This window comes from Bacillus rossius, chromosome 10, assembly GCF_032445375.1.
Source record: "Bacillus rossius redtenbacheri isolate Brsri chromosome 10, Brsri_v3, whole genome shotgun sequence".
NCBI classification, from domain to species: Eukaryota; Metazoa; Arthropoda; class Insecta; order Phasmatodea; family Bacillidae; genus Bacillus; species Bacillus rossius.
This window is the reverse complement of record NC_086337.1, coordinates 28,040,810-28,054,927: the sequence shown is the minus strand read 5'-3', so window position 1 is coordinate 28,054,927 and position 14,118 is coordinate 28,040,810. Positions and strand designations below refer to the sequence as shown.

The window sequence follows — 14,118 nt, the reverse complement described above, 5'->3', positions numbered from 1 at the left end:
AAAATAGATACCACCCCTCTAGACTGTCCAGGAGGCAGTGTCTAGCCGAGCTCAGCGCGTCCACTATCGCACGAAAAGCCGTCTCAGCTGTCATGTTATCTTACCCGCCCACACGAAAAAAGCCGCTGTGGTAGCTTCTACCGCTGTGGTAGCTTCTACCGTCCGGCCAGCATCCTCCTCCCCTCCCACACCGCGTGTGACAAAAGACAGGTTGTTTAGTCCATTCTCGGTAAAATAAATATTTTTATGGGCTTATACGACTGTCCTTCACCGTTAATAAATACTTTATAAGTTTAAGTTATTATGATACAATTTTTTTATTAGTCACACAGCAGTTTCTGCTGAAAAATCACTAATACCTCAAATCTTATTGAATAGAAAAATTTAGCAGGGCCGTAAATATATTTATTTTACTGCATAGTTACTTTTCCATCTGCATTTGAACGTGTTTTTTTCTCTTTTTTTTTTACGCTGTGAAGGGTCGTGGAAAAGATAATTGCTTGAGCTGTCAAAATAAACATCGCTGATGGCAAGGGCGCGAGCGCATCCTGTCGGTCTGTCGCTGTGATTATCTACTCCAAAAACATATCACAGCATTTCAGGATAGCATTGTTCTTATATCTTCCGTTTATAGCCGAATGTTTTCTACCTGATCCACACAAGTTCCTTCGCCACGTTTTGAACGAAAATAACAACCAGCCGGCTAGCATAAGCCGAACTCGCGTGACGTGAATTCACTTAGCGTGAGTATTTATCGGAACCCATAACGAAAACCGCTGTAAATATAAAAAATCATAACAGGCCTTTTTTATTTGTAATTAAATTTACTACAACTTTTATTCTGTGCCTTTTTTCAATACAAAGCACTGTTTTCGAGATTATAGTCTACAATTAAGACACTTAAAGAAGTCAGGAATCAACTTGACTTCAATTTTCTATATTCGGTTATTATGAGTACTTTAGGGATGTGCGAAAGTGACTTCATCCACACGAAATGAAAGTGAAAGAAAATTTATCAAGTTTCACGAAAGTGAAACAAAAATGAATTTTTCTATGAGATAAATATATTCTTAACGAAAGTTAAGCGAAATTTTTTAATTAACAAAGAAAAAAAGTGCCCCAAAATTTGCTCTTCAGTAATAAATTCTATTACATAAATCATTTTTGTACCTTTTGATGTATATATAAATATTACTATTTAATATAGTCAACATCCGCCCTAGACCACACAACACAGCCCCATGTCACTCGTAAATTTCAAGAATCAATCCAGATCTTTCAGCGCACAGACTATTTCCTTTACAGTCGTAATGTCGCAGTCTATGATAATATATTTATCACGTGCATGGTACTGATGAAAAAATACGTGACTACTGCGGAACGGCCGCCATCTTGCACCACTGTCACACATGGCTAGCTCAGGAAGCTGTAGACCAGGCAAGGGACATGATCAAAACAAAACATAACAAATGGTTGCTGCCAAGTGGTCATTACATGCAGTGACTTGTTGACCTTTTTGTCTAATTGGCTGTATATTATGAGGATTATATATGCCAGTCAGAGTATGTAAAATTTAAATAAAGCAGACGACAATGTTTTGTTTGGCTGTGCGCGAATAAAAGTAGGTACGTTCTTTGTTTATGTGTATACTGTAAATACTAAATAGTGTACTAACAGTTCTGGAATGTATGTTTTACGAATATAGTACCTACACTACTGTTTGAAAGCAAATGAATCAGGTAATTTTTCAAATATTGCATGATTTTGTTTTTATACCTAGGCCTACTGTAATCACGGTTGAATTTTGTTTACTTTATCTGCCATGTTTGTTCAAATTATGATTTTACCGTATTTTCATTAACGTGAGTTTTTTTTATCACCACGTAAATTAATCTTAATGGAAATCTTTTTTCTAATTAATGTCTTTATATGATTTGCATATGTTATTACATTATTAGTAATAACAAGCAAATCATATAAAGACATTACAGTAGAATCTCAGTGCTAAGTACTTACAGGTACCTCAAGTTTTTGTACTTAGTACTGAAACATGCATACATATCTTTACAAAGAGAAAAAAATATATAAAAAAAATAGCTACAGGAGAGCCGCAATGCCATATGTATTCGCAACTGCGACTTGCTTTTTTCCCCTTGTCTAGTTCTCTGAGTATATCCACTTTTTCCTTAAGCGTGAATTGCTTTTGTTTCTTTTTATCTCCAGGATCATTCATATTGTAGCACAAATACAATGCGGTGTCTAAATAACGTAACCTGAAAATAAACTCAACAATAACAATAAACAATCCCGGCACAGACATCAAACAGTATTTTTAGCGTAGCGTAACACTTTTGTCTAAATAATTAATACTTTTCTCAAAAATCCGTCTTTCGATGTATCGAATGGTGTTGTGTTGCTCACGTTGCATACTACGTACGGTATAATCTATGGTTGTGCGCGCAACTGTTTGTTAACTTTGTTTTGAGAATTTAGAGGTTAGAAAATACGTTGCGGTGGTATTTGTGTATCTTTGTTCTACTACATTAATCATTTAGCTGGAAATTTATTTACCAGTTTAAGTAAATTTTGGTGTAGTAATGCCACGCTAATAGTAGAATTTATACGTTATAGTGAAAATATGATACTTTAAACTGAAACCGTTTTGCATGGCGAAGATACGATTTTTGGCGGGGACTTAAAAAAAATTCGTTAAGTGAAATATACTTTATAATAAGGTACGTTATTGTACCGGTATTCTACTGTACATTTTTATTAAATTACGAGTTCTTTTTCAACTAGAACAAACAAACTTCGGTAAGCTATTGAACTTTTGTTTGGCTCGAAATATTTCGCTAAAAACGAACTTCGACAGATGAAATTCTTACCGAAATCGAAAATGAAAGTAGCAAAATTTCGATTTCGGTATCAGCATACCGAACATTCGCACAACCCTAGAGTACTTGTTACAACAATTATCACGCCGTTATCAGCTCTCGTAGTAGCGGAGTTTTACAGTACCCGTTAACTCTTTCGTGCACGGCGCGCCGGCCGTTCCGTCATTAAATTACCGGTGCGACCTATATGGGGGGAATCCTAAATACCAAATTCAAGACCTCAAATTATGGGTGCGACCTATATGCGATGGCGACCTATATGCGAGTAAATACGGTACTTATGTACTTTAATCAAATTGGATTGGTTTGCTTAATCTTCATTTGCTCTGCTCGAGGACTCTGTAGAATGTATTAAAAAGTAGGTAAGTACTTTGTGTATACTGTAGTTATATACTGAGTACCTACTATTACCTCTGTGTTTTTTGAAATAATGATGGCTACAGAAAAAACCCTTTGTATCACAAATCATTTGTTCGTTGGTTTTGAATTCACCTCATTATAAAGAAACCTCGCTGTAACAAACACACATAATATCAGTCCCTTCAAGTTTGTTATACCGAGGTTTTACTACATTCTTTCCCATAATTGTTTTTACAAAATGACAACACTGCAAGCACCAACTTGGCCTAGCTGCTCACCTCGGGACACCTCTTCTTGCAGCGCCATGCTCAGCGAAGGTGGCGGAGGTTCCGATGGTCTCTGAGCCTTTCTCTTCTTCTTGCCACGCTTGCTGGGCCGAGTCATCGCGGACGGCTTGGCCTTCTTGCGAACTCTCTTTGGCTTCGTTTCGGCACACATCTTGTCGTAGTTGTCCTGCACCAGCAAAACACACACACAGTAAATGAAGGAACAAAGAAATTACTTACATCTGTACTTTAATATTGGGGGACGTAAAAATGAAGAGGAGGGGCGAAGAGATTAAGTTTGAACAGTTAATGGAATGCATGGAGTTGGAGAAACCAGAGTAGTTGAAAGAAAACTCACTAACTGATGGCAACGTCAGCCATATTTCCAACTGAAAAAAAAAAAAAATCCAAGTTCTAACCCACTGAGAATCTAACCCAAATCACCGTGGCCCTTTACGTAGAGCACAGCAACGCGACCTCGAGGCGATGCGAGGGGCTCGACACGGATGGCAGTGGGGGGGCCGCTCACCCGCTTCCTGGCGTGCTCCAAGCACAGCGGCAGCTCGTGGCAGATGTCGAACACCGGGATGCAGCACTGGGTGTTGTCCGAGAACTTGGCCGTGCAGTGCTCGTACAGAAGCTGGTCCACGTTGTACATGATGTGCCGCATGCAGTGCTGTGTGCACGGCAGCGCCGGGTTGGTGCACGCGTCCTTCTCGCCCTGCCGGTAGCAGCACTGCCGCTTCCGCAGCATGGCCAGTTTTGAACTGGGAAAAAATGAACCACAGTTCCAATGGCCGGTCACACGTACCATGCCTACGTGCAAGACTACAAATACCTTCTCAGAACCTTTTTAAAACTAAAATTTTCTTACAAGATTATTACAAGGAATTTTTTTTTAATCAACTCGTTAACCACGTTAATTGGGACCCAGCCACTCCCCGTTGGTTGAATTCCCTTAAACAGCTTCGTGGTTAGGGCCAACTTCGAATTTGGGCACCGCCATAATTTTTGTAACTCGGTAGAATTCTACGAGCAAAATTTTAAGTCTTTTGTGTACCGTGTCTCAGCTTGGTGGAACGTAAACAATCTTCATTGCATTTAATTTTCATACCCTTCAGCGGCAAGTTTTTTTTTTTTTTTTTTTTTTTTTTTTTTTTTTAAAGTTCAGTTCCTTGTACTTTGGTAAAATAAGCGCACACATTATGGTCAGCAAGAAACTTTTGCTAGACCGGAGAAATATATATACGTTGCACTCAATCACACTGATTCTTCGAGGCTTGCTTTTCACAGACCTCACACAGGAATGTTCCCATAAATCAAAGATGGATGCTGCAATACGTGCGCATCTTGCGGAGCGGTGGCCACAGTGATTATTATTAAATGTTGCAGCTAAAAGCATGGGAAATAAAAAGCAATCGAAAACGTGACTGCGGTGATGCCTCCACATACATTGCAATTTCACAGGCATTTACAATGGCCAAAGAGGGCAAGTTAACTCACCAATGCTCAAGATAAGATTGTGCTTGCAAACAAAAACATGCACACACAAATTCTGGCTGATTTATTTTTAGATTTTCCCGGGCTACCAGTCAGTCACGTCACTCAGCAGCTGCCAGAAAGACAGACAGACAAACAGACAGACAGCAGACAGGAGGGCGGGAGATTTAGTATAACAGCGCGTGAAACAAAAAAAAGAGATTTGCAACCAACAAGCAGGTATCCCTCTCAGGTTTGAAGTGTGACAAATGTGGCAGATTAGGGGGTGGGAGATATGAAAGGTCGGATCAAAAAGCTTTCTGACACAATAGAACACGGCCCAGCGAAGAAATGTGCGGGAGTACTTCAGAATCAAACCAACTAATAGTTAAAACTACATTTAAGCACATAAAACCCGGAAACTAGATAATCCGGGCCTGGTTAATGAAGAGTTTACTGTGTATAATCAAGAAATTAAAAATATAACAAAATGGATCTACTATTCACAGGAAAGTGCAGATTTTTATATTAGGAAGCTAATTCCTTTAGAGAGATAAGTTCCATTAAATTGAAGTACATAGTCATCAACTATTTAAATCTAATGTGCGACTGTAAAATGAATTGGGTAAAAAATAAATCAAGTAGGCAAAAGGTAGCTGGAAATTAAAGTTTTTTGACTTCCAGCACCGGTACTGTTTATTTCGGGACTTTGTTGTACCTTTCGTGACCAGGTGATTAGATTCTAAACAAAGATTTATGATTACTCTCAGAAATTGTATTGCACAGTAATTTTCAAGTTAATCTTTTTACAAGTCAATGATACAATTAATTTTTGTTTTACGTCTTGTCAACAATTTATGATGTGGGTGCAGAAAAATTTGGGCAATAAATGAACTGTGTATTTGGCTTAGTTTCTGGCTTAACCCTGCAACTTTTATCTGGCATACTGCAGCCACAGAGTTGGTTTTGAAAGGTGCCCGGAACAGCTCCCTAAAGTTAAAACAAACTTTAAATCCTAGAGGAATGATAAAAGTAGTTGTTTATCAATGCGTCAGGTAGTGGTGCACAATTGTAACAGGAGACAAGAGGCAAGTAATCTTCATGTCTTCAAGGACGGGGCATTACAATAAGAGGGTATCCAAGGTTTATTACCACAGCCACAGAGACAGCCTCTGATCTTTTTATTTATACAGCAAACAAAGGAATCAGAGTTTTTTGTTGGTCCGTTTGTCTGCATCTACTTACAAATGCTTGTATCATCACTCAAAGTGATAAAGTTATGTATATGTATAAAAGCTGCAAACCACTATATGCAGTTATAACAATCATCTTTTAAACAACAGAACTTTCCGACATTTGGTTTTACCTTTTATTGGATTGGATTATGACATAAAAGATTTTGCCACAAGGTGGTAGTTACAAAATGCCACAAATAGCAATAATACGTGCCTATATGAGTTTACACTCAACCCCAGGTACCTAAATATGTCTCAGATGATAGTATTAATGCAGATTTACATTAGCATTTCTCTACAAAGGTGCAGAAACATGGATGCATGGATGGAAGATGGAAACAAAAAAGCATTTAAAACATGAATAACTCAATACTTGGGACTGTTATTACCAATTAATTAAAGGAGGTTCATTTTTTGAAATCAAAATTTAAATCCATGCCTAGTTTCTCAGTCAACATGGGGTGAGATGAAACTTATGGTCATTGGAGGTGGTGGCTGCCATACTTTTACTTAGGAATGCCAGAGACAGAATGACGTCAGTAACGTTTCCTACTTGGAAAACAAACAGAATATACCACAACCCGAATCTTAAATCACCCTTGATGGAAAGTCCATGATCTCACCATCCCTACTCCATAATCCTACTGCTGAAATTCTGGAACTAAGAGGCAACAGATATGTTTCCTATATATCTGAAAAATAATTAACCCAACAGCATAATGTAGTATTACCATCTAGTCTGAGAAAATGAATATTATTACATTAAAAGTGAAGGATGAAGAAGAAAAACTGAATATGTTGATTTCGTTCATTCACTTCCCCAATACATACTTAAAAAGCCTACAGTAATTTAAAAAAAAATTAATTAATCACTAAGTAGTTTCAAAATGTAATCACACATACCACTGTCTTGACATTATGTACCAAACTAAAGTAAAAACACTTTAATCCAGCACAATCAAGGCCACAGCTATACTGGATTAGCATTTTGCCAGTTTATTGAATGTCAATATAAACAGTATTAATGACAAAACCACAAGCGAAAAAATGGAATGTAACCCAATATTAAATATTAGCTATGAAAAGTGCAGGCATAATGTAACAGGGTGTCCACAAAAACCTATTGACACAATTGCAGAACTTTTTTAGGAACGTTTTATAAAAATTTATGATAAATTTAAATTTTTATAGCAGAGTATATAATATATATAAGAAAAAATAAACATAAGCAAATGTAAAACTAAAATATGTACAACTCATAAAAACATACCAATATATAGTTAGATTGCTCAAATATTTTTAGGATAACATGGTTTATGTGGACAGTTGTAAACTTACTACTTCTGATTATCCAGGGTAATGACTAGAGACCCCGAAAAATGGTGCAGCGCGAAATTCACGAAATAACGCGAAAATTTGATACATTAAACGAAATTTGTGACTTTCCTATGATTTCGACAGTCGCGAAATTCACGAATTTTCGCACAAAATTCACACATTTTCGCGTGAAATTCACGCTTTTTCGCACAAAATAATGTCCTTATGTCGCAAGTTCTATTTATTTACGCCATCATAAACATAGGCGTGAAATAAACATAGACTGAAAGACTAGTGCCGTGATATTATCTTCGTTTTGACACGTTACTGAAATCCACATATTTTTATTACTCTGTTTACAAGCAGTAAATATTGCCATCGCAAATGAAAACAAAATGTAACAAATGTCAACAATCGATATGTGCGCACTACCAACATAACAAAATTGACTGTCCACAGTTTTCGTGTTTTGAATAATGGTCGTTTCTGCCGCAAGGCGCACTGGTGTTGATTTTTCTAACCTAATTTAATCGCATAGAGCTAAGATGACAGTAATTTTTGCATGCACATATCTATGAGTGTTTACAAATACCGTCCACATTTTGTAACTTTTGTGATACAATTGAATTTATGGCTAAGATGCCGAAAACTTCGACAATGTTTGATGGCAAAAGAGAGATGAAATTGGATGGATTTTATATTTTTGATCAGCGGGACAAAATTATGATGTGCAAGTTCTGCAACGTGCGGGTTGATTGGACACACAAAGACACGTGCAAAAAGCATGTGGCAAATGACACACAAAACAAAACAGAAAAGACAATTATTTTGTCAAGAAAATTCTACAGTGTCGAAACAAATCTCGATAGGTGACAGCGTGAATAAAGCAAACAAGCTTGAAAGTGCAGAAAACAAGAATTTGTTTCTGATTTTGTTAATATGATGCTGTAGGTTAACATTCCTTTGGAAAAAGCTGATCATCCAGCTATGAGGGAATGGTTTAACACCCATGTTGAAGAAGGTTAGCCTTATTTATTTAGAAATGTTTTTCCCCCTCTAATAAAAGTTCATAAGCATATGTAGGCCTACAATATTATCAATTAACTTTCCTTTACTTCAAATAAATATGCAAGTACCTCAGATTAACAAACACTTAAATAGGATTGCATTGTGAAATGGTGAGCACACCACAAGATATTTTTGACTGATTGATTGATGGTTTGACTCTGTAATCCAGCAGTAATCTTGAAAAGGTTAGGTTAGGTTTGGCTTGGCTTAGAATTGTTTTGAGTAAATTAGCCTATTCATATTTTCAGCGATAACCTTATAAATGCTACCTATTTATAAGTATATTTAAGTTATGTATACATTTAAGATGCAGGGGATTTGCCATCAGCCAACACTCTTGGAGAAACTTATGTCCCAAAAATTGGCCAGGCAAATAAGGAAGCAGTAAGGCACGCTGTAGAAGACAAACAGATTGTATTCTTGTGTGATGAAACGACAGACAAAGTGGGCTGATGTAAGGCAGAGTCTGTTACTTTGTAGTGCCTATCTGCTATGAGGTTTTTTTTACACCGCCAATGGCATAATTGTTTCACCATTTTTTGGGGTCTCTACCGATTGCTTATTTTTACACTGATTTTTTGCACCGCTTTTGTCATTTTTTTACAACGAAATGAGCCAGTTTTATTTACCATTTTCTGGGGTCCCTAGTAATAACTGGCAAGAGGTCCATGGATAACCGAAAAAAACTGTTTAAGCAATGTAAAAAAAAAATCTGGTAAAAATATTTCTTATCCCAACTATTTAAACGAACACAGTAACAGACACCCCTTGAAGTCATGCCCTCTGAGTTACATAATGTTTTTGATACAGGAGATATATTTCAGTTACAACAAGATTTAAAAGGGCATATAAACTTAACATTTTCTATTATTAAAAAAAGATTATTTAACCTGCTAACATAATTCCCGACTCAGTTGTTTAATAAACACATTTTTCTGCCACGATCTGCCACTAGCGCATCGTACCACGCACAAGGTAAACTAGCCCTGAAGTCTTCGGGCTTTTTCTCTCCAGCAGAGCTGTTACCGACACGCCCGACGTATGGCATGGCGGAATGTAAATGTTGGCTGAACACTCGGACAGCGTTGGAAATAAATAAGCAATGACGGAAGCAAAAAGCTTTATTAATTAGTTGCATTACTAATTCATTGCATTGTATTTAATGCTACAGAAGTTCCGTTTCCGTTTTGCACGCATTGAAATAAGTCAAAAATTATTTTTCCGTTTACAGCTAATGGAAATACGGCTCGGTTAACCAACGAACTGGATAAACTGCAGGACACTGTATTTAATCTAAACTAGAGACAGGAGTTGGGGTACCGGTTGTAGGTGGCGCCAGGCAGGCGGCACCTGCCGCCCCGGGACTCCCGGAGCAGGCGGGCGACGGCGGCGGGGCGGGCCCTCGCAGCGTCCACCAGCGCTCGGGCCAGCTGGTCCTCGGGCCGGTGCGCCATGGCGGCCGACAGCTGGCACAGCCGGCGTCGCAGCTCCCCCCTCACCGAGCCCAGCTTGGCCCCCCGCTGGCCCTCCGCCCCCGCGTCCCAGACCGAGAACCAGTGCCGCTGGAGCACGGGGCAGTCCTCGTCGTCGCTGCCCTCGCTCTCCGACGCCTCCAGGCCTGCCGGCAACCGCTCCATTACACAGCCGTCAACCACCCTAGCCGGGCCCCGTCAGAGTCCCGACTCCCACTGCACGCATCTCAACCCTTGGTACCTCCCACAAGGTAAACACTTGCCCAGATGGGGCCTAACCTGCATATTTAAAAAAAAAAATTAACGTCTCGTGACCATGCACGGTCACATCTTCTTGAAAGTGTCTCATCACGAACATCATTTAAGAGCGACTGCACTTGCCTACTCAAATTTTGTTTCATTGTTTCCTATTTACATTTCTTTCCTTTTTTTATTGGACAGTGAAAAAGGCTAAAATGGGTGTTTTCACGGACGTTTAAAGGTATCTAAATCCCAAACACAGTTTTGCAAGTGGTATAAGGAAATAATAATTCCAGCATAACGTTATAGGGTGACTGCTTGGAGTCCCCCAGAGAGACGTTAACGGACCAGAAGCCTGCACTACAGTTGAGAGCGTGGTGGGCAGAGTCTGTGAGGCGTGCGATGAACCAGTCAGTGACGCCCATCGCGCTCCCGCACTTATAGAGCTCGGGCACCCAGCCAGGCGGGCCCCTTTAAGGCTCAGTCTCACACAGAGTTGGATATTTCATTTCTTCATCACTACTATTCATCAAGGGATTATTCCTGTAAATTTACAACTATGTCTCTTCTGCTTTTTGAAAATATGTAGTGTAAATATATTACTGAATCTTGAAAGATGTTTCAATACTGGTCGAACAGTAATAAATTATTGCAAAAATGTAAGTCTGTACAAATGTTCGTGGCCTAAAAAAAATCAATCCATCAAAAATTACCATAAATGGTTTTTAATTAAATCATTGATGTTTCTACCAAACGTAAACACAAAAAATACAGTGTACGATTGATTCAAGTCAAAATGGTTGTAGGATTTATTTTCTATTTTAAAACTAATTTATATCATTTAAAACTAAATCATTTCAAAATCAAAATTAATTTTTGACCCCCATGAGTATTGTTAATATGTGGAACATAAGACTAAAATAAAATTATTAGCTAACATTATTTCCATGGTGGCCACTCACAGTCACCAAAAATATTCCCTGATTTTTCCCTGATTTCCCTGATTAAAAATTCAAAATTTCCCTGATATTTACAATTACAAAAAAAACATACTTTTGAAGAAAAAAGATAATATTATAGAAAGAGATTACTCATATTTTAGCAGCCTGCTGTATTTTCTTCATTATATACATACGGAAGTTCGTTAAATAACATAATACATTTTAAATATGTCACTTTACATTAGAGCGTCCCGTTCAATGACCTGCAGTCTGTGTTTTGTTTTATGTAATGGGGTATTTCAGTGGCAAGCGCTCAAACATTTTTTCACACAACTTTTTATAACTGTTCTTTAATTCATTTTTGAAGTGTAACATTTCTAGTTGTAAAATATTCTTAGTCTTAGTACTCTCAACAAGGGATAACAGTACAGTGCAAATTTTACCTTGTGTTTGATTTAAAAATGAAACAACTACATAATGGATAAATCTTCACTGTATTACAATCAGTACTCCCATCTGTAGCTAAAGCAAATGGTCCACTTACAGGCCTCAAAGTGCTTTATTCACTGGAAAAAAGTGAGAAAAGTGACCTTTGTGATAGAAAAAGTGAGAAAAAAGTGATCTCCAGGAAAATAAGTGACTAAAAAGGTGACCTGAAATATAACTGAAATAAATGTTACAAAAAATGCTGATTGTAGTAAAATAAAATGTTAGGTTATACGTATATGGATCTAATAAAATACTGACAGTTATTCGATTAACTATTTAAACACACACAAGTTACAAATTATGCACCAGTAGCACGAAATTAAAAGAAACAAATTATTCACATACCTAAGATGGTGAAAGAGAAGTCAACTGTGTAAACTGTGACTTAAAAGTGGTTTCCATGAAAATTCTGTCAAGATTAACATTTTTATATTGTGTTATAAAATGAACTAAGAATTATATTAATTAAGACACCATAGACCTACTACAAAACTGTATCTAGTCCAATTTAAGAACATTTCAACATCAACAAACTTATGTCAGAACACTCCATCAACACAAAACATCTAATTGTTTGAGTATTTTGAAAAATAGTCAGAAATAATTTTAGATTTCCTTTTCTCCACTGAGTGTTGTACAGTATCAACCTCAAGCTTCTTCTCTGCAGCTTCTTTTCTGACTCTGTTAACACCTTCCAACATGGCCTGGGCCAATCCAATTTCCTGCATATCTTTCTATTCTACAGCCCTCTTTAATCTCTTATTTGCCTCCTCAAAAAGTACATCTGCAGTCTTTCTTTTTTGCTGCTCTTCACTTTGCAAACTCTTCAATTGTTCGATCAATCGTGATGCAGCTCCTTCTAAGGTAAGCCACCTTGACGGAACATGCTTGATGAAACTATGTTTTGGAACAGATAGGTCATCTTGTATTTGTAAGTAGTCCTCACATCTTGAAGGCCAACCATCAAAAAAATCATGGACAGCCATTACCAAATCAGCTACATCTTCTCCAAGTTTATCAAGACCACTGAGAAATGCATTAAGTGTGTGGATGCTGCATGTGCCAATATTAACAAGGGGTGCCTTGCGAATAGAATCCAACCCTTCACATATAATACGAAAAACTTTCTTGTTGACATTAGGGCCATCACTCCCTAACATTAATATCTTCTGACGAGGTAACTCAGCAATGTCTAGTGCAGAATTAATTTTCTCAACTATTATTTTGCCTGTAGCTGATCCAATAAAAAAGGTTTCAAGATGGTGAGTGATAATCTGTAGCTTCGTTTTAGACCAGTACCTGATAGCAATTTGCAGTTCCTTTCTACCTGTGTGGTTTGTTGTTTCGTCGTAGCATACTGAATAGTATGCACCATCCATGTCTTTCAAAATAACATTGCGAAAATATTGGCTTAATGCATATGTTAGTAGATACCTAAATTTAGTGCTGCTCAGGCTGAAGTCCTCAGGCACACCCTCACCAAACATACTTTTAAAAAGTCTGCTATTCCTCCACAAGATGATGCTGATAATTTGAAATAATACATTTCATTACCCATTTCAGTTCTGCTCTTGTTGCACGATCTCGTACACTGTAAAGACATTTAACATGGTTTTCTGAGGACACTTCACTTGATGTGGAAGCTGAACATGAAGGTCGAACGACCGTGAATTTTAGCTGACTAGGAGCCAACTTATTCCGACATTCACTCTTATGTCGCTCGTAAGTAGCATGCTGAGATAGTGCTTGATACCCTTTGGTTGATATTTTGATTGTGACACAGCAAACTGCACAAAAAACATCAGTATCATTAAGTTTTTTTTCCCACTCGTTAATGATATATCCATTATCATCGCGCCTCTCTAGCCACTCGCTACGAAAACGACATTTCCCCATCTTCACCACACAAGAAAACATCAAAACACTACGATATTATTTCCCGGTTACTTGTTTATCTCAAATAATAGTATAGCATGACACAAGTCATATCGCTAGCCAAGGCCCCTAAGGACAAAACTAACTTAAGACCATAATCAGACTAACTACAGAACACACTGGCGCGAACATAGGTTATCTGCCATCACGTCAGCCGATCGATACTGTAGGGCGAATCGATGAATGGATAGTTCGACTTCAGTTGTTGTTTACGCTTTTACGCATGTAAAAAACGATCTCGACACAATCCGTGTTATGGCAAACGGCAAATACCTTGAGTACGGTCAAAAAAACAAATGCAAGCATTTAATTAATGTCACTTTCATAAACGGAAATGCAAATTTTAGGCACCAATATCGAAAAAAAAGTAAATTAAGTGACTGTTTAAAAAAAAAGTGACAAAAAAGTGATTGATGCAAAAT

General features: G+C 37.7%; 1 protein-coding gene across 3 annotated transcripts in view; it reads right to left on the bottom strand.

Moving 5' to 3' along the window:
• Positions 1-14,118, bottom strand: part of LOC134535894 (INO80 complex subunit D-like) — a 77,371-nt gene that overhangs the window by 50,221 nt on the left and 13,032 nt on the right. For all 3 annotated transcript variants that reach the window (XM_063375247.1, XM_063375244.1, XM_063375246.1), the window contains exons 5-7: positions 9,940-10,237; positions 4,050-4,287; positions 3,533-3,707 (exon numbers count right to left, since the gene is read on the bottom strand). In XM_063375247.1, coding sequence (XP_063231317.1) covers positions 3,533-3,707; positions 4,050-4,287; positions 9,940-10,237 — 711 coding nt within the window. The remainder of the gene's footprint in view (positions 1-3,532; positions 3,708-4,049; positions 4,288-9,939; positions 10,238-14,118) is intronic.